Source organism: Dermacentor variabilis, chromosome 4, assembly GCF_050947875.1.
Source record: "Dermacentor variabilis isolate Ectoservices chromosome 4, ASM5094787v1, whole genome shotgun sequence".
Classification (NCBI taxonomy): Eukaryota; Metazoa; Arthropoda; class Arachnida; order Ixodida; family Ixodidae; genus Dermacentor; species Dermacentor variabilis.
In genome coordinates, this window is record NC_134571.1 from 42,844,592 (window position 1) to 42,868,193 (window position 23,602).

Consider the following 23,602-nt stretch of genomic DNA (forward strand, 5'->3'; position numbering starts at 1 on the left):
AGAGATTTGAGAAATCTGTTGGTCTTATCAAAAGTTCAACTTATCAGAAGTGCACCAAATCTTCGAGAAGTTATGGAGAGGTCCAGAATTGCACGTATAGTTGAGTCCGCCGTTTAGCTGGAGAATGTAAAAACAACTACAAGGGTCTGATGTTCAGGGTTGATAAGCTGCACAAGTAAGCACTGCAGCAAGCATACTGAAAAAAGTGACAAAGCAATACCTAGGGATTTTATTACATTTCACACTTTCCTCGTATGCTATCAACAATAAAGAGCAGTCTGAGACTGCAACAGAGTCATCATTAAATTATTAACATACATTCCATAGCAGCATTAGAAACGAATAAAAAATGTTTACTTAGTTCTATAAACTGTTGCCTCTCTTCATGAGATATGTCGCCACCTTTGGAATGAGTTTTTTCTTTCCCCTTGAAAACAGTTTCTATTTTTTATAATTGGCATTTTAATCACCCCAAGACATTATGAAATGTACCGCAGGAAGAATTTTGTTTCCTGCTTAATTCAAATGTTGTAGGCAATTTTCAAATTGCCAGCGAATGCATCTGTATGGTGTTTGAAACACAATTTCTCAATACGTAATTTTCTGTTATTTCATGTTATTAAATAGCAATAAATTTGTTCATTTGTTTGCTCAACCTTTCCGTGCTCATTCCCTATACATTAGGCTGTGAAATGAACTAGAATAACTGAAAAAATTAACTTGCACTGTTATGGTGCTTGTTTGATCAACACCCTCCTACAGAACAGGCTACTGAACCATCCCTACATGGTAAAGCGTACTGTTTATGGTGCTAAGGGACACAAAGACCACAAGCGATGTAAAAAAGACGCGGACAAAACGAAGCATAAACGTAGTTTCAAGAGAGAAATAAAAAAATCACCTGAAAAGTGGTGGCATATCTTAAAACTAAAACCAAATCTAAGGGGAAAGTCAAAACGTTCAACGCATATTAAAGGTAATCATTGGTCAAGCAGGCTCCATCCATGTTACATGTAAGGCTCTATGGCTAGGTATTTGCATACCGCTAAGTGCGAAGCTATTGCCAACTGTAAACTTAAGGTGTGCCCACAAAAGCCGCTGACATAAAATGCTGCTGCTACCTCTTCAAAAGAGTGACCGCTCAAGAAAACTTGCAAATCTGTTTCCAATAACATCAAACCAAGCCTCATTTTGGCATGATAACAATGTTAAGCCTGGCACAAACATTAAGCATTTTTATAATGAGCATTGTGCAAGACAACTCTTAGGAGAGTTAGTAGTGAAACATATGTGGCTAAAAGAAATTCATTGCACCATGGCACAGGCAATTTGTACAAATGTTTTTGCCCCGATCTAAACACTGGTATGTCGTCTTAAAGCTGTCCTAGCTGTGCATGTAACAATTCAGTTCCAAGCACCTTTCGCCTGCTTATATGTTAAACGGTTACACGCTGCACTGTTGCTACAGGCACCATGAAACTGTTCTCATGCCCGACTTCAAATTCACCCACGATACCATTGCACTCGGAAGCCAGTTCACCATTGACAAGACCTCCTCGAGCTGAGCCTTCGTCACATATGCCCATCACCGGCAGTGTTGCCTTGATGTGCACACACAATTCTTGGCCGGACAACTGTGATCCATCTTGTGCGAGATGAGCATCTCCTGGCACTGCATGCAGCACTGCCACCTGCAACAGTTCTCTCTGTGCAGATGGCTTATCTAGTCTGTCGGGTAGGCCGTTGGCAAGTGATGGAGGCATGCAGGCATGCTGAGTGCAATCCTCGGGGAGTGACATAGCTTCAGTGACTTCGTTTATGCTGGAGGTTGGGTCTAGGCATGTTGTTAATACACCCTGGCTGGATGCAGGATTTCGAAACTGCGAAGTGCTCTGTTTGTCTTCCTGCCCTTGCACCAACTCCACTTCATCAGTCGCTGTGATGCACGGTGACAGAAGTCTCTGCTCACTTTCAGCTGGCGGCGTATGCCCTGACAAGATTGCTGCTGCACTCTTGCTAGGGAAGTTTTTTCTGCGGCATGTCATTGTTGCCTTGTTGGGCTTCTGCAATTAAACAGAACACACTTTTGTAATGGGTTGTACGACATTCTCTTTTCTTTTAGAGGAAGCTTAGTGATGGAACGTGTGTCCTCTAATATTTCAGAACAGTTATTCAAGTTCACTTTGTTTTACCAGAAATGGTCTGGATCATTGCGTAGGCTAAAAAGCTGTCATCAGACATTCCAAGAACTACAAGGAAGCTTCCAAAGAAATGTTTTTCTTTGTTTTCGGCAACAGCATACTTGCATAGCCTTAACTCTCCGTACCACGCCCGCTAACGATGGTTTGAAAAGCCGGTTTCGAGACTTTCCATGTCACCCACTGAGACACGCACTATCGGAAATGAAGGAGGAGAACTATTCTTTTGTTTCCTAAGCAGTTCGCTTTTTCCTACCAGGCAGTGACTTTTGAACGCGCTCCGATGTTCTCAAGATCGTCAAAGTAGCAAGCAAAAATGGCCGCCCACTATTGATGGTTTGAAACGCCGCTTTCGAGAACTTCCGCGCTGCTCACGGACACTCTGCGCCATAGTATGTGAAGGAGGATAACTATATTTTTGTTTTCTAAGCAGTTTGTTTTTCACCCGCAAGCTTTTAATTTTTAACGTACTCCAAAGTTTCGCGACCGTCAAAGTAGAAACAAAAATGGCTGCTTCGGGGAGCTGTGCGTGCGCTTTGAAAGATTGTAGATTTTGTGATTCTGCTGCGTTTGCGGCTGATTTTATCAGCGGATCGGGCAGCAGCGAGTCTGATGATGCTGTCTTTTCGTCGGACTTCGGCTCTGAGAGCGACCACGACACAAGCCAGCCTGGAATATCGGCGGCTGCAGCCTGGCATGCCAAACTGTAGTGCTTGCACTTCAAATTTTTCTAGTGGAAAACCTGTTGAATGAGAAATCTTGAGTTTTTAGGATATAGTGCTTATTAGACGGCAATATATTTTGTATATCTCATAATATTTGTTACATTTTTTTTTCTTAGTAGATACAAGTATGTATTTACAAACTTTGTTCAATTTTATACCACAATCTTGATTCTGGCAATTTATATCTTTTTTATTACATATACCTCGTTACTAAAGCTTCTATGCATGAAAAGTGCATTAATTCTGCTTGTTGTTTATGTATTACATTAAATATTTAGTGCAGTAGCTCCTCTAGAAAAAAATATTTGGCGTAACCTGCAAAAGACACCTATTTTCCCCATGGGTACGGAAAGAGTTAATGCCCTTGCCACCCGCCGTAAGCCTACTCATTGTGGATCTGTTATTGTGTACAGGTAGAAGACGGAAAAAAAAAAAAAAAGACCTGTAGAAACTACCCAACAGACTTAACAGCAGCAAAGAAGGTTTAGGCTGCTGTGCTTCTAACAGTCACATTGACATTTAGACTAGCTTGTAGCCAGTGACATAGACAGAAAAAGGGGGGAGGGGCGAACAGGGGCAAAATATTTCTGCCAAATGCCAAAATTGTGGCCAGACGTATGTGGCCCATAGTAAAAATTAAAAGAAAAAAAAAACATGGCATGCCACATAGTCCTCGATAGAAGTTTTCAAGTATGGAAGAACAACTGCGCAGCATTTTCTAGTTTTCCTTCTTATTTTGAGCAGTATACAGTAAAAAATCATGCAGATCCCACGCACTGTGTGAATCGCTGTAAGTGAAGATTTAATGAGCCTGTAAGGCAAAACTGCATAATGTGCAGCAGACATCGGCAAGGAATGCACTCGACAACCGTTGGCCAAGGCAGCAGAGAAATGCAAGACACTGTCAACATTGACCACATCATCTGAACCTTCAGATGCCACAAAAGTGACCACACAAAAGCATGTGCGTCTCAAAGAGCTAGCTGGTGGCGGCATGGAAGAAGTATGGCTGTCGCCTAACGCAGAAGTATGCCACATTGGGCTACAGCCTAGTGATTTGAGCATAGGGCTGTTAGATTGAGGTCCAACCCCATATTGAAAGGTGCTTCACTCGTTTTTAGCTGCACAACTCCCTACACCTAATTTTGATTGGGTGTTGCACTGTCACCGCAGTGGAGAGCATCCATTTTTTTATGAGAGATGGCTGTTGGTAGCATGCACTACCACCATCAGCTGGAGTGAAGGAACTGGGAAACTAAAACATGCCCATTCATTCATGGGACTGCATGAGACTAAAGTTGAGGGGTGTAACTTATTATGAGGGGGAAAAAAACTAATTTTGAAGAGCAAAGATGCGGTGTGTTTATTATGCGAGGGTGCTAACTGCGCAGGTAAATATAGCCTGTGTAAAGCTGCGTGACCATGTCGTCTAGGTGTGGCGCACAAGTTGTAAGACAGGTAATGTTTCATCGTAGCTTGTCAAACCAGAAATTCTTTTGAGTTCATTTTGATGTGACAGCCATACAGCCTTTCCTAGTGCCTGTGTGCACACCTGCTCACCCTGCTACCTTTCAGTTTGCCCACCCAGCAATCAAACCATGTGCATTAAACATTTTGAGCATGCACACATACCTTTTGAGGCAGAGGTTTATTTGGATCATGGCTTGCTTTGTGCTTCTTCAGTGATTGCTAGAAACAAGAACGAGAAGGTAATGGGAGACTACATAGGTAGTTAACAAAGAAAATATACAGGCTGATCCAAAAGTCACAGAAAAGTAGAAATTCAATCAATTGAAGAGCATGGACAATAAGCACAATGCACTTTGCACAGAAGACTGTCGTTTTTTTTTTTTTTTTAATGACAAAACAGTTTACTGCAAGAACATAGTTACATTCACCACCAACAGGTGCCACTTCAATTGTGCCAATAGCTTGACCACGTGTCGGTGGTACCACGTGTCGGTGGTAAATAAAGTCTATTCAGGCAACAAAAACGTTCCTTATTAAAAATAAAATTTTCCCATATCTCTGAATATTGCTGCATAAACAGCATCATGCTTATGCTTTTCAAATTACAGAATATTTATTTTTTCTGTTATGGATCACCCTGTACATGAGGCTAGAGCTTCTTAAATGACACCTACCGATTTTGCATAACATCAATTGAACTAAATGGTTACCTGTTAAATTCTAGGAAGCTTCAGTGGAGCGTTAGATGAAAGCATGAAAGTTCCAAATTTTCTGTGCACTGTACTAACATCAATGTTTGCACAAATTGAAATTGCACTTGTATTGCTTTTCTCTGGTCCAATGATTCACTTTGCAAGACAGCCGATGGGGAGTTGTTGGAGAACCATACCTTTATGATGGTCTATCCAAGCAGATGTCAAGAGCAATTGGTTAAAAATATTTGCTCAGGCACTGCTGTGCTGTGCCATTAATGCACAGTGACTACTTTCCACAAGGGTTGGCCCCGCCATCCACTTTGTTGAATCGAGGTGTAGTGTACGAGTGGTGGAATGTTATAGAATTGAAGGCAACATCATTGTCACAGATAACTGCATTGAGATGTCCAAAGCATCAATTTCACTGAGAACATAGCTTTCACAAACACAAAACAGATGTAAACGTAAGACAGGACTGATGCTACCATTGGCATAAACAGCAGTAGCTACTCTGATTCGAACCAGACAAATAGGTTGCATAGAGCTGAAAATTTGAAGTGATCCATAAAGATCAAAGGAGAGAAGCCTCAACCTGGAGCCAGCATTTTGACAAGTGGACATGTCTTCATTGGAACTACAATTTACCACTATTTAAAACAAGTCCACTTCTTTGTTTTTGCACCATGTACAGCACAAACCAATGGCGATGAAATGAGCACTGACTAGAAAGGAAAAAACAAATGGACAAGAAGAAGTGCAACTGCGTACTTCGTGTTGACGATTGTTGACGCTGGTTGCCACGCAGGGGCGCAAAGTTGTGTTAGTCAGTCTCGGAGAGTACAAAAAGGGCACACCTTGCAAAGCTGTCACAGGTCAGTGATGCCTACATGTCTCGTAGAGTCATAATCTAAAGTTATATAAAGACTGCACATATAATTCTTTCCCCTACTTTTCCTGTTCTCCTTTCTAAAGAGTTCCAATCAGTCGGCCGAAGTGAATGGACATGTCGTCGGCGTGGTCCAAAACCACCGAGACGATGCAACCTTCACTGACTGTCCTTGCTCGGGCCTCTTTCGCCAGTCATACGGGAAGCGGCCTTCTCGCTGTGTCCCACGGATCATCTTTTTCCCGCTAACCCGAACGCCATCGAGATGTTCCAGCAACGCCTGTGTCGATGGTGCGGGATCCGAGTCAGAGCTGACTACAGAAGCAACTTGAGATTTCATGAGCACCGGAACGCTACACCGGTAAGCACTGAACGACAAAGCCGGAATAGACCTCACCGGGCCCGGCACGTCGATAGGGTACCCAAACAACCACACAGAGGTGAGCAGACCTAATCTGCCTTCTGCCAACCCCCCTGATACCGATGCAGACTGGCAAACGGTGTTAACGCTACGCCAACGGAAGCAACAAGCGTTGGAACGAAAATGAGGCAAAGCACCAGCCAAAGACAAGCTGGAAACGAACATGGGCCCCAAGACACTGCCCTCTCCGAAAGGAAGGAAACAAGCCAAACTCCCCTCTACCAAAGGACGACTTCAAGATCGTTATACGACCACATCATGGCTTACCCCTACGCAACATCATCACACCAGCAATGGTAACAGCTCTCATTCAAGTTGCACCCATAAATTTTCTGGGGAACAATTTTTCCTGCGAATCAAGCCGGGCTCTAACATAGCAATCCTCTCTACTCCGCCCCAAGAAGTCGCCATGGAAGCCAAGGACTTCGCCTCCTGACCAACAACGGCACAGATCATGCTGTGAAAGCATAGCCACCGGGGAAGACGCACGAGAGGGGTGAATACCGTGATACACTCCATCAGAGATCCTGCTTGCCAACATGCAGATTCGCAAGCAAGGAGTCGATCGGCCCGCATGATCGGCAGTACCCAAAGTGTCACGTTCAGCGGGCCCATACTACCAAGAACCGTATACTGTTATGGAGAACTTTTGTGTCACCCCTTCTATGCTACTGTCCAAGGCTGCAAAATCTGCTGCGGCAAAGGACACCGCATGGACATTTGCCCAAATCCTAAGCGATGAATCTGCAAGGTGGGTGGACTCGAGAACCCAAGCGAAGGACACCCTTGTGAATCGATCTGTGCCTCGTGCTGGGGGGGGGGGGGGGGCATCTTATCGGGGACAAGAACGGCACCAAGCGCTTAAAGCAACCGGAACAGCCATGAGCATCGTGGACACCATGTCCGCAGGCCACCAGACAACTAAGCTGGTTCTCCTCCTCCGGACAGGACTGCAGGGCGGGTTGAAGCCAGAGAGGCAGAAGTGCCAGCACAGAAAGATCCTGCTCCAGATCCACGCAGCACACTGCCACCTTCATCCCGCCAACAAGTATGTAGAAATAAAGATCCCGATCCCAGAACCCAACGGGGAACAACTACCATCAGGGATCAAAGATCAAGTCAAAGAATACACCAGCACAGGTAAGCTGGGTGAGGGTCACGTTTGGTCTTCCACGACCAAACTTGTCGTGCACAGTGAGGAATACAAGCAAGCCATCTCAGTGAGCAGACAACTTAAGGCCACCTTAGACAGTAAAATGCAAGCGGTAGAAACAATCAAGCAACAGGTAACTGTGCTCCAGCACAAATGGAGACACTAAAACCCAAACCACTCACTCCGTTGCCGTAACAGCAACCACAAACTCGCGACACAATTCGAACAGCCAACACAGCAATCACTGTCACAGCACAAACACAACCCTCGCCACAAGAAACGACACCACAAGTGACACTACAGCAAGTCAAACACATGTTTATGTTGCAGCAGCAACAAATCCAACAATAATTTAAGCAAATGCATGAGCAATTGCAAGAGCAATCAGAAGTGCAAATGCAGCAGATGTTTACAGAATTCCAGGAAATAAAACGATACATAGACGATTCCGTTCAGAAGTTTCAACGACCCCGCAAACGATGACACAGCCTCTCCTCGGACAAGCTGAGCGCAAAGATCATGGTCACATGGACACCTGGGATACCACAACCTCTGGAACTCGTTATCATGGCTAACAACACAACCATTCAGCAAGCAAATCTCATTATATGGTAGTGGAACTGCCAATCGCTATGCAACAAACATGCGACAATAACACAATGTGTCAAGACGGTGCTAGTTCCTCCTGACCTCACCTGCTTGCAAGAGGTGGTGAAGCAACCAATAGCGATACTATAGGGTTACTGCCTATGCACAGACCCGGACCACCCAATGGTAGCAACGCTGGCTCAAGAGACCTTGCCATCACGGGCGCCATGGCACCGGCAATAGAAATTCAGCTCCAAATTTTAACAATCTGGCCGGTAAAGAAGGGACAACCAAAGTGCATCTTGGCTAACATCTACAGTCCACCCAGAGGCCAAAAATCTGACTTCTCACCATTACTGACCCATGTATCCACCATACTCGTGCACCATGATAGGTTAATTCTCCTCGGAGACTTAAATGCCTTGCATTCAGAGTGGGGATACAAGAGAAACACAGTGAAGGGCTCCAACCTTCTCAGGACGACACATACGTATGAACTCTTGCTGATCACGCTGCCAGGCATCCCCGCCAGTGTAGGCCACAGTGTGAATCGTGATACCACACCTGACCTGACTTTTGTCAATAACGACAGAGGAGTCGCATGGAGCAACCTGGACGACATGCCAGGCAGTGACCATTATATTATAAATGTAACCTGCGACACGGCAAAAGTACGCCAATCCTTGGGGACGACCAAACTCACTGATTGCAAAAAGTACAGAGAGAAAGTGCAGACAGCCCATTCAACACCAAACGCTGCAGAATGGCGCACTTTTCGTAAAGAAATATACAATGCCACCACCAAAGAGTATCAGACCAGACCGGAAATGCCAGCGGTGAGAAACCACTTGACACACCTCTGGGAGGCCCGCAGAAGCCTATCAAAGCATTGGAAGCAACAAAGACACAACCGTAAGCTCGAACGCAGAAGAAGCCAACACCTACGCCAGAGTACTCGATAGCAACAACTGGTGAAGTTTTGCGAGTCCCTTCAAGACACCCTGAGCACCAAGAAAACATGCACTATCTTCTGTTGCATGCTGGACCCATCTAGCATGTGTATGCGAGCGAATAACATCATGTGGAAACTCGTCGCAGAATACCCAGGCACAGAAGACGAGCTCCTCCAACTACTAAAGGACACTTACACCGTAGAAGCACAGACACCATCACCTAGCCCCAGAAACTGTCACAGCCAAGATAACAGAGATATGGATGCCCCTATCAGCTTCGCAGAACTCTACGTCACTTCTCAGGCATTTAAGAACACAGCACTGGGCCCAGATCGAATTACCAATGCGATGCTGAGAAACCTGACCGACTCGGCCATCCAACAGCTAACCGATTTCTTTAATGACATGGTATAGAAACCCCACTGTAGCAAGCATGTGACGCCCCCTCAGGCATAATGTTTGTTCGCTGCCAGGCTCGGTGGCCTGCCAAGCTCGGCAGGCAACATTGGTCACCGCATCGCAATAAACACTGACGAGCACGGCTGCTCGGCCATCAGTCATCGTTCAGCACCACCACGCTTCAGAGCGTCCGGCTAACGGAGGGTGCCTCGAGCCCTCCCTTGTTCATGAACCCGGGTGGATCGTGACACCCACGGCTGACTACACTCGGAATGGCAAACATTATTCTAATACCGAAGCCGGGGAAACCGCGCGAACTAGGCCAACTATAACCCATCTCGCTCACTTCCCGTCTTTTCGAACGTGTCGTCCTCACTATACTCAAGAGACATAAAGAGCAAAACGACCTGCTTCCGGCGTCAATGTTTAGCTTCAGGAGAAGGGTATCGGCCCAAAACGTCTTCCTACTACTGAATGACAAAGTCCTGAATGCCCTATCAGGAAGTCCAGACATGATCTAGCCCTCCCTCGACATTCAAAAAGCATTTGACACCATCTCGCACTCCACGATCCTTGAAGGGCTCGAGGCCATAAGATGTGGTGATAGAATATATTGCTACGTGAAAGACTTCTTGAGCAACCATACCGCCCATATTGAGATAAATACGACATGTTCACTCCCCCGTATGACCTACCGGGCCAAGGCACCCCTCAAGGCTCTACACTATCACCGCTCCTATTCAACATCGGCCGACGTAAACTGGCACTACAACTGGAGGAGCACCGAGGTCTTGGGTGTGCCATATATGCAGATGACATCACGCTATGGGCCAGTCGAGGCTCATACGGCAACCGGCAAGACATCCTCCACAGAGCCATTGGCATGGTCCACACCTTCACGAAACAAGCAGGCATGAAATGTGCCCCGGCCAAGTAGGCATACCTACACATTAGACCCAAGAATACACAAATTAACAGAACACCGGCCCTACAACTCTTTCTCGATGGGGAACCCATGAAAAGGACAGCAAAAATGCAGGTTCTAGGGATGCACATATAAGAAACGGGCAGCGTCTCCATCGTGCTCTCCAAACTCAAACGCATGGTAAGCAGTATAACCGGACTTATTACAGAATCGCGTACAGCAAAGAGGGAATTACAAAGGTGGAGACCTTGTGATTGGTGCAAGCCTTCGTCATTAGCCGCATCGCGCCCTTCCAAGCCATGTGCCACAGCGAGACCGGCTACGTGGACAAATTGATTCGAATTGCCTGTAAGGCGGCGCTCGGCCTTCTGGTGAGCACTAGCACAGAGCACCTCCGGGAGCTATGGCTGACTAACACACATGAAATGCTCACCGCTGCCACGATCATCGCCCAGCAAGAGTGCCTTAACAGAACGCCTCAGGGACGTTGACGATTAGGATGCCTGTACTACCCCCTGGCGTCGCAATTCTGCGGGGACGAGACTCAAGTGATGCTACTTGCGCTTCGAACACGGCTGCATGTGGATCCATTCCACGCAACATGCACCCGGCATACCACGCACGATGAAGACGAGCTAGGGCAAGAGCCCTGCTACAAAGGCAGGGCCACTCAGACACGTATTTTGCGGACGCAAGTCTGTACCCCCACACAACAACACAGACTACCACTTTCATGGCGGTCGCAACAAACAGGACATGCATGGTCGTGGCGGCGTCCTTGCACACCTCGTCCAGCGCAACGGCGGAGGCCATCGTCATTGCCCTTGCAGTACGAGCCGCCGAAGCGAACTGCCGATCAGCTCACATACTAACAGACTCTCAGGACGCATGCAGACCATACCTGCGGGGAGTTTTGCCGGCTAGCGTCATGCGCATCCTGGGACCAAGACTCGCACAAGACCATGGGATCACCTGGTGCCCCGGCACATGCCGGAGTGGACGGCAACGAAAGGGTGGGCCGCCTGGCTCAAGATATGACAGGCCGAGCCGCAGATCATTCCACCCTAACGGACCGCCCCCACACCCGGCACACCACAAGAAATGCTGCAGATGCAAAGACTCTGCCGATGCACAAAAGCTCGTCCCCATCCCAAGCTCGACAGGGCGCAGGCAGGGGACTGGCGCTGACTACAGACAAACACCTTTAATCACTTGCATAAACTATACAAGATGTACCCCAACAGAAACAAAGCCAATTATCCCTGCTGAAAAGACACACCAACACTCCAGCATATCACATACGAATGCCCAAGGTGCCTGGCACATGCCGTCTCGCTGCTAATTACGGACTCACTCGCTAACTGGTCGTGGGAGGTGTGACTCACTGAATTAGACTTAGGAAGCCAGCTAGCGACCCTCGACCAGGCCCGGCTAGCAGCAGAAGCCAGTGGGGCCCTGGAATAGGGACTCAACCCATATACACCACTCAGATTTATGACTCAATAAAGTTGTTGTTCTTCTCCTTTCTCAAATGTGAAGAATAAAATGTAACAGTTTAAAATAAAGAAAGGAATATGTTGATGAAAAATGCAGAATACCAATGTATAAATGAGTCCCCAGCTTTTAAAGGGGCCCTGAAACAAATTTTTTAACTAATCATAGAATGGCCTGAACATTAAAGGTGCCCTGAACCACTTTTTATCGAAGTGGAGAAAGGCATTTGAAGTGAAAATAGGCTATTTCAGAAATACTTTTCAGCAAAAAGTACTTCAATGCATTCAGCAGACAATCAAACACAGCCCCCACTGTGCTCCCATCCCTTCTTCAATGCCTCGCACTGCAAAGGCTACAGCGCGGTGAGGTGTGCCCACAACGTTCCGCCTTCTAAGTCACCGTGACGTGCAGTTCAAATTTCATTCTGGAGATGCTACAACTTCTGCCTTTGGTACCTACTATGCATTAAACATCAGCCAAACGTGGTTGTCTTCAGCGAGCCACAGTGCGCTTAGCGAGTGGACTTGCGGAAGCACCCAGCGGCGGCCACCTTATCTACGCCATGTAACTGACCGCAACTTGATGTCAGCCATCAGCCAATAGCAGCCATCTAAGGGAATGATGATATAGTGCGTCTAGAAAAGAGTGAGGACAGGGCCTTCTGTTGAAAAGAGAGTGTTTGGGAGAAAGATGACACCGTGCTCCACTTGCGAGCTCCACGCACTGCAGACAGCAAAACTTGGCTGAGATGTTCACAGCTGTGTATGCTACCCACGGACTATGTTATTTCACCAAGCCCAAGGGGTGATTCAGGGCCCGGTTAAAGGACATCATCTCACAAATCTCAGTGCTGCAAAATTTTTTTGAGTCCTTCAACTACTACAGATGGAGTTATCGCAGTGATACCTGGCTTTCTCTCTCTTTTCGTCTCCGCTAGTGAGCTGGAAGCTAGACAGCGAAGCAAAGAAAGCAAAGCTCCAGCCAAAAGTTGAGTGTTGTAGTGGCAAAAGGGTTCACTGCAGCACTCCGTGGTGACCATGGTAGACTACACTATGCAACATGCCAGCGCCACCTCGGGAGGCCACGCACAGCTGATGCAGCTACACACAGTGCAAAGATGAAATTACTTTTGTCGTTAGGAGATCACAGACACTTATACTTTTCATTTATTTAACTCAAAATTAGTAATTATGTATAACTGAGAATGCTCTCACTATCACGATGTCAGCCAATAGCGTTGGTCAGCCAGCTGATTTTAATGAGATGGTATCGGGGGAAGCAAGGGCAAGCGATTGTTCGCTGTGTTTGACACAAGATCATAAATTCCCTGATATATACAGTGCAGTATTATTTGGCCTGTATGTTCACAACGACTCTACAACAGATCTGCAAGATCTTACTATGTTCAAAAAGTGTTTCGGGCCCCTCAAATGTTGCTTATGCAAGGATTCGGTAGTTTGGGCAGATATTTGAGCTTAAGACAAAGCTTTAGCTTGGGCCCAACTCTGACTCTGCTTATTCAAATACACATAAAACGCAAAAACATTTTTCTAAGATAACCACTGGACCGATTTTAATGAAATTTGTTGCATTTGAGAAAGTTAAATTCTAGTGACTGTTGGAAGCAGAATTTCGATTTAGTGCTTGAATTTTGTTAAAAAGACCTTCAAAAATTCGAAAGTTCGAAAAAAAATAGAAGCAGGAAGTTTACAATTTAATAGCTCTGCATTAAGAACAGATATTACGGTTCTGTAAATGGCACCCATTAGATCATTCAAAGCAGACAAATTGGATATGTCATTTTATATCTTACGTGAATTTATCGTGTTGCGTACAAGGGTTCTGCAAAAGCTGTATTTCCCTATTACTCAATTTTTTTTAGATTCATGTGAAACATATCAATTTTGTCCGCTTTAGATGTGCTATTCGATGAAATTCACAGAATTGTGATATAATGTTTCATTGCTGAGTTACACAGCTGTAAACTCGATAGTTTCATTTCCTAAAATTTTCTATTTTTGCCAATTAAAAAAAATATTCACAACCTAAATCGAAAATTTGAAACCAACAGTCACTAGATTTTAAGTCTGTCTTTTAAATGCAACAAACCTTGTCAAATTTAGTGCAGTAGTTGCCGAGAAAAACGAATTCTCCTTTTACATGTATTTAGATAGGAGCAGCTGAGCTAAAGCTTTCTCTTAAGTAGTGGAGCAACCATCTGACAAGGGACGAAGTCAGCAAGCAGAGCGAAAGCTATGCCGGCTCCTAAATTGCAGTTAGCATGAGAACTTGACACCTTGCAGATCCGTTGGATGTCCTTTACAAGCACACTACTACTGAAGCCAGCACAGATGATGTTACGTCTTACCAAAAACGGCTCATTCTCTCTATGTCACGGGTCAAGAAGCAGTTCAGTGACAACACAGTGGGCTATTTATACAGCTCCTTTTGAGTTTATGTGATGGGATGTTTCAAGTGGCTTATCTTTACAGCCAAGCATTGTTATACAGCAGATCCTGGTGTATGTGTGCCTGCCTCGGCTTTCCGAGCCTCGCTTAAGTGCTCATAACCCAACAAGTGCTTGCAAGCCCTGCAAGATTACTTTCGTTTTAGTGCTGCAAGCTTGTCACATCTAAAGGAGCACACATGTTCACCATGTGGTGATGGAAACAACTAGCCAAGTAGAGAGTGGATCATTACTGTGCGTCCCGATCTGTTCTTGCGTGTTCCTTATTCTTAAATATTGTGCCAATATAAAAATTTTCTTTCACGCTGCACAAGGTTGGTTAAGTGTAAAAACCATTTTCTCCATTGCAAGGTTCCCCTGTGTACCAGGAATTGTAGAAGACAGCATTAAACAGGTCCCGAACCACCACTTGGTCTTGGTAAAAAAACAGTCCGCAGATACCATACGCTTTAGTGAACCTGAGCCTAATTTTGCAGTGATGCTCGACATGTGAAGCTCACAAGAGGAGTGCTAAGTCACTTTTTTCAATCGAGGTCTTCTCCTCGTTCGTTCCGTAGCTAGCTTGCATATGTTGTCACATGCAAGAATCCCATAGACGGCTGCTGTTGGCAAATAGCTGACAACAATCAAGAAGGATGTTTGGATCAGTACGCTTCTTCCAACTGTTACTGAGTATATTTATTGACGCAGTTGAATTAAGAGGCTGAAGTGAGCGAATATCTCAGTTTCGAATTAAGATAATTGTGTACTTCTGGAAGACGCCAACTATTGTCTGCTAAAGCTTGGCTGCGGCCACTCACATAGATTAAGCTTTGGCTACACGTCTTATCGCTGTAGTAGCCATTGGGTCTCGCAAATTTTGATTAGATTTGAGCACTCAGCTAGCCTCGTACCACGCGAAACATAAAGGGCCCCTTACCAGGCTGCATATAAAATTTTGGTCATACACTGGAATTTGTTAAGTGTCCTCTACGGAGTGTTCTACCACAAGAATTTTCAAATTAGTTCATTAATATCAGAAATAGAAATAGTTGAAGTGGCGCAAACCCATAATTTCAGAAGGCGAGCATCAGAATCAGAATCAGAATTTATTGTTAGAATTTGGGTCAAATTACATGTATTTAGTATGCAGGAGGAGGTCCCATAGTCAAAGACTGTATCGGGACCTCCTGTACAAGAATAGTTATGATAATTGACATCGCAAAGCAATAGTAGCATATAATAAGGTATTATATAAGCAACAGGAAATGGACGTTAATAGAGCAAAATACGGAATTCATTACAAATAATAACAAGGTTTAGCTTATCTCACAGTAACATAAAATTTGCATGTGAAAAATATACCAGTAGTTTATTTACAAGAACAAAAACAATCAAAAAAGGCAAAAAAAGTGAGAAAGAACGAAAAAAAAAAACGGTTACAGTAAATTTTCTGATTAGTTTGTCAATAATAAATGCATTTTGAGTTCCCTTTTGAATTGGTGTAAAGATCTATTTTTCATAATGAGAGGAAGAGTGTTCCATACAGATATGGAAGTGAATTCCATGGTTTGTTTGCCATAGTTAGTGCGGATTCGTGGTAAAAGAAAATTGTCATTTAACGCGAATCTGGTGGTACTATTAGTTGTCAGGTTAGATGGTGAAAATGTGATCGACGGTAGCTCATTATGTAGAAGTCTGTAGAAAAAAATACCTAGGTTGTATGTAGTGAGCCCGGAAATAGTAAGGATGTTATTCTCGTGTAGTAGGGAAGTGGCATTAGAAAACCATGAACTATATGTAATTATTCTGATGGCTCGGTTCTGAATTGTTTGTAAAGACTTAATATGAGTATTATAGGTGTTTCCCCAACATATGATCCCATAAGTAATGTGAGAGTGGACGAAAGAGTGGTAAAGTGAGAGCAACGTGGTACGTGTGAAGTAAGGGCGTGCTTTAATTAAGACATGGACACTCTCTCCACTTGCCCCACCCAGGTTCCATAAGTGAAATTCCTTCCCTGTTTTCTCCCATACCGGAGCCAGACGATCGCATGAGGGGTACGTCATGAGCACTGCCTCTTTAGCTCTCTCCCTCTCTCACGTTTTTGCTGAGCAGTGCACTTCCGATAACAACCTCGCATTTGAGCTGTTGCATTTTGCCTAGTTCTGCGCAGCAGACAATTATGTATGCTCTGCACGAGAACACCTGATTAGCAGTATAAGTCAGTGCCACAATCACGAGCACTGAAGCAGGCACAAGGGGATGAAAGGGCATGATTGTGCCGCTGGAACACGGTACAAAATGACAGTTTCATTGTCTGCGCACACGAGTGCACAACGTGGGAACAAGCAGATGAAACGGAACATCTATCTTGCTGAGGTGCAAAATAAAAGAAAAAACATGCAGGCACATGGTTTGTATGTTTCATCATTTTTCTAAACTTTAATTTGTCTATTGAAGCAACAGATTAAACAAATAACTGATGTTGCCTTGAATAATTCTCGAAGTCAAGCATGGCCATGTATGTGGGCGCACAGAACCCACGAAGAGAAGGGCAAACAGCATTTCATTGGAAATTTAAACTCTTTCCATGGCGTGTAGGGATGTAATACTTAGCAGACACAATCTATAGCATGCATTGTATGCATTGCGCTTGTCAGTTCAACATGGCCAGACATGGTGAGGGGCCCTTTAAAGGGACACTAAAGGCAAATATTAAGTCAAGCTATAGTGATAGATTAGTGCTCGAGAATCTCAAAGGTGTCAATATTATTGCGAAAGGAGCCTTAATAATTGAGAAATTGAGGTAAATGCAGGTCATGGTTAGACTTCCCCAGGACATTCAAGTACTTGCCCGATGACGAAAGCACTCCTCACTTGAATTCTGTCACTAGTACTGAACCGCTCTTTGCAAAAAAACATCCTTGTATTGCATTATAAGGCAGAATAAAATTCTACTTGTCCACTTCTATTTCATTTTTAGAAAAAAGAACTCATTGAAATTACCCTTGACAACGATGTGGGTAGTCGAAAAGTTCCATTTTCGCTCAACTATGCCCACACTTTCACATTCGAGTAGTTTCGTTATTGTGTAGTGGTGCGCTGGTTTTGCTGCCTTGCAGAACATGCACAAACTGCAAGTAGCACAGAATTCAACCTCTATGTGATGTCGCGGGATGCCCGAATGGTTTATGCCACTTGACCAAAAAGCAGCTGCTACAGCGAATCCACCGCTCTGCCTTAGCTCGGTACCGCTGTCTGTTGGGTGCTGTTTTACTAACCGATGGTAGCAAAGGGTGGTGACGGCATAAGCAATGTCACCATTCCGCCTGTTAGGCGGCGGGAGATCTAAATTTTGAAAAAGGTGTTCGGACCCTTCAGATGCAATTTTCTCGTAAACTAAGTCTTTTCTTGGCATGAAGCAAGCATTGCGAGGTTTCTGGAATGGTATTTATACATCCCACATCAACTTGGTATTTGCCTTTAGTGTCCCTTTAAGGTTAGCCCACATGTATGCTTGCCAGCACATGCTCACTGCTGGTCACTCTTGGCTATACACCTTGGCAGACATCGCTTCATATTGAGCTTCAAAATGTGCTTCAAAATGACAGTGCTTCAAAATGAGCAGCCTGGATTTGGCTACTACACGTCCATCAAGCTTGTGCAGGAAAAAGCCACTCCGTACCATATAGCACACCTAGACTGGAGCACATGAACTTGAGCTCCAGCCTGGTTGTGGACATAGCAAACACTGCACATACGCGCTACGGTTGCATGTCGCTGCATCCGCTAAGTAGCCTAGGTACCACAGTTGCTGCGGGCTGCTGCGACGATGCCGCTCACTGAGCTCGCTGCAGCTCGCTGGAAATAACTGCGTTTGGCGTGTTGTAGGTGCCAAAATAGGAACTGCAGTGGAATCTGGAGAAACGAAACTCGGTTAAATAGAAATGTTCGATAAATGGAACGAGGGTATCAACCTTGGTTGGCCACTACAGGAACGACATTAACAAACTTTGTTTACACGAAATGCTTGTTTTGTGAACTCCGGTTAAACAGAACTGGAACCGAAAGTGCACCTACCTCACTGGCCGTCATACTCGTATGAAACAGGAGTTGGTCCACAAAGCTGCTTTATACACCCGACGCTTTTGAAGTAGAACCATTTTTTTTTTTAATTTTTGAGCCCTTCCCATAAACGGAACAATTCTTTCCTGTCCCTTCGATTTTTGTTTAAACGGAGTCTACTGTAGTGGCATCTACATGAACATAGCAAATCAAATTTGTAGTGTGCGCCACAGTGACGTTTAGTAGGTGTAGTGTTGTGGGTGCGCACTGCTTCGTTGTAGCCTTTGCAGAGCAAGGCTATGACAGAAGCTGGCAGCATAGACAGAAACTGGCAGTAGAAAAGCTATTATATTAAGCTATTTATAGCACTGTGAGGCTTAAGAGTATTTCCTCTGGTAGTTTAGAGGTACCTGACCTTCATTTAAACTAAAAAGAGAAAGAAGAGGTGAAAATATTGCATCAGTATTTCCTTAATGCTTTGTATGATTCACTTGTTTCACACCTTGCACTACAAAAAGCACAAGAGGTGTGGGAGCAACTTCACGAACGCTGGCTTACCTTGGCAAAAAATGTCCTTGTGCACCCTGGAGCATCACAGGAGAACCGTTTGTTTTCGTGGGCACTGGAAATGTGTTGCCTGAGGTTTTTCTCCTGGAAGTAGAAACGGCTGCAGCCCTCATGGGGGCAGCAGAAGCTCTCGCGGCCAGTGCTGTGCGTCTCCGCGTGAGTGGTGAGGTTCCACTTGGTAAAGAACACTCGGCCACATGCGGGACAGGGAAACTCTGCACACACAAAAAGTACAGGGCAACATCATGGGACCACAGCAAGTGTTACAGATAATTGCAACACAGGGAACAGAGATGCAACCAAACACACTCAAACCACGCTCTCCATATGGCTAGCGCCTACACACAAAGCCCATGTGTATGACAAGGCTGGCTCCCACTACTCAGCTGCCACAAAATTAAGGTCCTTCGTTTCTGGGTAAAGCTTGACAATAACTGCTTTTTGCACTGCAAACAAGTTTTATGAAAATCGGGTTAAACCCAAGTTGTCCCTAGATTTTCGCCCTATTAGGTAAAAGGTAAGACGGAATGCAGGTGTCATGGAATGAATGACCACTGCCTGCCTTGTGTTAGCAAGTAGGCAAGATATATCATAATAGTATTAAAGAGGCCCTGAAACACTTTTTGAACATAGTAAGAAAACATTGCCAATCTGTACAAGAGGCTCCTGTGAACATGCGAGCCAAATATTATTGCACTGCACGCAGCAGAGAATTTAGAAACTTGTGTGAAAAGCAGTAAAAAACCCCTTGCTCTCGCTTCCGCAATGTCGTCATGCAGCGTCATCGAAAGCAGCTGACCCACAAGAGCTATTGGCTGATTTCGCGATCGCCAAACATTCTCAGTAATACAACTATTGTTCATTTGAAATGAATAAATGAAAAATATACAGGGTGCCCCAGCTTCCTTTAGCCAGAGTTTAAAGATATACAAATGCCACGTAGCTGGGCAGAACAAAGGTAATGTTTGCCATCCACTTGGAGATACTCAAACTATCTTTTTTTTTCATTTGGCTAATTAGATCATTAGTTTTCATTAATTAATAAACTTCTCAAGTATAATAGTTAGATTAAACGTTTCACCGAGAAAATTGTAGAGCGACATGAAAAACTCCCGATACAGTTTTCTGTTCCTCAATACATGCTACATAAAAGTGTTTTTCTGAACGTAAAAGAAGCCAGTGTTACACGCAGAGTGCCTCGAGCAGCCAGTCGCGTGTCAATTTTGGGTGCATTTGCGGGCTTCTTTCACAATCTGAAAAACACTTTTATGTAGCACGTATTGAGGAACAGAAAGCTGTATCGGGAGTTTTTCGTGTCGCTCTACAATTTTTCATTGACCCTTTTCATCTAATTATAATATTTGATAAGCAGATTATTTAATTAAGACACAAGCCCTTGTGTCTCGTCCTTATCTTTTGTGGATGCATGTGTTAGCGCTGTTATAATTTTCAAATCTTGCAGATGTTTACACTATTGAAAGAAACCACATAAGAAAAAGTAACAAATGGAAACATTCTTGACGATTCCATGTTTACAGTGGAATCTCGCTAAATGGAAATCGCTTAAACGGATGCATGTGTTAGCGCTGTTATAATTTTCAAATCAAGTATGCACCAACTCGCCCAGAAATAAGTTTTAATGAAACATCTGAAAGGCAGACTGTATAAATATAAACTTGTCACAAGACACGTGGGCAGCTCTCTTTGTCATTATATGCTCTTGTGAGTGATTTTGCTTCTTGAAATGAAATGTTTGTGTCCAAAAGGGGGCCTAGCAGAACAATCCTGTACTTTGGGCTACCAGATGACAAAAAAACCCGATCTCTCTCAGGTTTACCTTTCTAAGTATAACACCCAATTTTTACCTCCTGAATTTTAAAGAATTAAACCCCAAAACAAAGAATCCTACATATAAGTGGCGACCATGCGTAGCATGTATAGGTAGGGCCAATGAGCCAGCATCCCCTCCGGCCAGCACATAAGTCTCCTCGAGGATCCACAGCAACCTGGTTAGCAACAAGATTTTTTCTTGGAGAGCCTAGACCTCCTCAACATAAACAGCAACTCTCAACGAGGCAGCTACACTTCCCACACGTGCATAGGTCACCTCGATGATCCACAGCAGCAGGATCACCAACAAGATATTTTCTCGGAAAGTCTAGAGCTCCAAAATATAAACAACTTGGAATGAACCGAAATGGTCAGTGTAAATGGACACAACGTCAACTTCAAGCTAGACACTGCCTCTGGCGTAAATATAGTTCCTAAGAATCAACTCAGCACATGGCCAATGCAACCTGCATTCAAGCCAACAACTGCGCGAGTGACTATGTATACAAGACAGACACTTCCCATCGACGCTAAATAAGGGTTGCGCTGCTCAACAGAAGAAAATGAGTGCACATTAAAGTTCTTTGTCGTTAGCTAACCACTGAAACAGATTTTGGGTGCCAACCCATGCGAAGCCTTGAATCTCATCCCAAGAAGATAGCTGCGGCGAACACATGTAGCTGTGTGCACAGCAACGCAAGGACTCAGAAAACTGCCCGTGGTATATTTCACACAGCTAAAGGAAGGAGTAATTAGCATGGTGTCAGATCCACGCTGTGTACCCAGCACATTAGAGCACAAACCCAAGGCAGAACTGCTACGAATGGCACAGAATGGAATCGCCTCGGAAGCCACAGAACCTTCCGATTGGGTCCATCCAATTGTCGCCATCAATAAAAAAGATGGCAGCATCCGACTGTCTCCTGAGCTCTTCCAGCAAGCCAGTAAGAGGGTCTTCGAACGGCAACTCACCATCAAGCCGTATTCGATGACGTTCTAGTGGCATCACAAAACCTTGGACAGGCAGCAGACTTCCAAAAGGTGCTCATGGTAGCACAAGCCAACAACTTTAATTTCAATAAGGACAAGCTCCAGCTATCTTTGCCAGGAACCATGCACCTGGGTCATCAACTTGCATCATAGGAGACTGCTCCAGATCCAGAAAAAGCAAAGACCACTGAAACCACTTCCGTCAAACGAGAATGGTCAATCAGGAAGGACCACCGAAAAGCGAATTTTAATGAAGAGGAAGGCAAGGACCCCGCAGTAGTGCTACTTAATTATTGCACAATGCAACCGCAGGAGGACAACTGCCAGCTGAGCTCTCAATGGGTAGAAAGCTGCACACATTTCAACCTACCCTACCAAGAGTGCTTAAAGCCAGCTTCCCAACCGCGTCCCATCATACGTTCCACCAGCACAGGGAAAAGTAGCAGCACAAACATGGTGACTGCTACACAACAAACACTGCCGCCACTAATTCTTGGTCAGCCTGTGCGATTCCACCATAACCAAAACTTGCAAAAAGCCACAGTGGTCAACGTCGGTCCAGAACCTCACCGGTAAGCCGTAAAGACAGACACCGGAGGCATCTTCAGAAACCGCATCCATCTACGATCAATAGCTGTGGAACAGAATGTTACTGAAGCTTCACCAGAGGACCACAACACAGCTAAGCCAAGTACAACAGCAAACAGCCAAGGGTATCCACCAGTTCCAGCTCAGCAGATTCAACTGTGGCCAGGTCCACCTCAGTCTACTCATTACAGAAGAAGGATCAAGCATTCTGCGCAATAACCCAGCTTGAGAAGAGACTTCACGTAACTAGAGTAAGCATCACTTATTATTTTTCTAACTTGCAATAAGTATCAAATTGGCTTTTGTAAATGGCACATTTGTTAGCTAGAATGCCGAAAGAAAGGTGTGTTATATATGTGCACTGCTTCCTCTTCTCCTGCCATCTGTGCGACGTCTTTCAATTTAACCGACAGCTCGTACCACCTATGTAAACTATGTAACTGTGTGGCCAGTCTATATATGGCATCATGCGTTGTGGCTCTGCCAATAGCTGCGGGGCCGGTCCAATGCCTCAATATATTGCGAAATGGAAACACATACACAGTTGTGCTCAAATTTTGCGTCAGAAAGCATTATAATATCACACAAGTGAATTAATTGTGGGCACAATTCAGGGGTGACGCCCTTGATGTACCTCTAGGTTCCAGAGTGTGCGGAGCAATACGTATCATGTGACCTTCAACTGTTTCAATGCAGATGACACAGCGGTGGCCCCTTATTTCTTGATGATGCACAGACCATGCCAAAATTGTAGTCACTGTTGATGTGAGGAGTTGAGGCAGCGGCTTCAAATTTAAATTTTGAGTTAAAATGTGTATTCAGAGCCAAGTTCTTTTGTGTATAGTTTAAGCATATTGGGCCCTCTACTCTCAGGTATACTTATAAACTTGAGAATAGTCAGATGACCGTGTCAAAGTCCCTTTAGTTTTTTGGCACACCCATACAGCACTGAGGAGACATCGTGCAATCTCTATCAACTGCTCAACCTTCTTAAGGATCTCCTCGCCACACCTAATTATCTTCACCATCAGATCCCGGAACTTTGCCCTGCGCCAACATTACAGGACCAGTGTTCCAGGTAAATCCCTCTATGTGTGCTTTTCCTGTTCTGTCCTGTCCACTTTCTGGCACCCAACACTTAGTACATACTGCGATGCCGGCGCTCTCAAGTCCCCTCTCGAAGAGCTCGTTTTTTATTGGCAACCA

At 44.7% G+C, this 23,602-nt stretch overlaps 1 protein-coding gene across 2 annotated transcripts in view; it reads right to left on the reverse strand.

The window, feature by feature from the left end:
- Positions 1 to 202: 202 nt before the first annotated feature.
- LOC142579015 (uncharacterized) overlaps positions 203 to 23,602 on the reverse strand; it is a 28,678-nt gene continuing 5,278 nt past the window's right edge. For both annotated transcript variants that reach the window (XM_075688790.1, XM_075688791.1), the window contains 3 exons: positions 18,980 to 19,203; positions 4,556 to 4,612; positions 203 to 2,063 (listed from right to left, as the gene is read on the reverse strand). In XM_075688790.1, the coding sequence (XP_075544905.1) occupies positions 1,437 to 2,063; positions 4,556 to 4,612; positions 18,980 to 19,203 (908 nt within the window). In that variant the 3' untranslated portion in view covers positions 203 to 1,436. The remainder of the gene's footprint in view (positions 2,064 to 4,555; positions 4,613 to 18,979; positions 19,204 to 23,602) is intronic.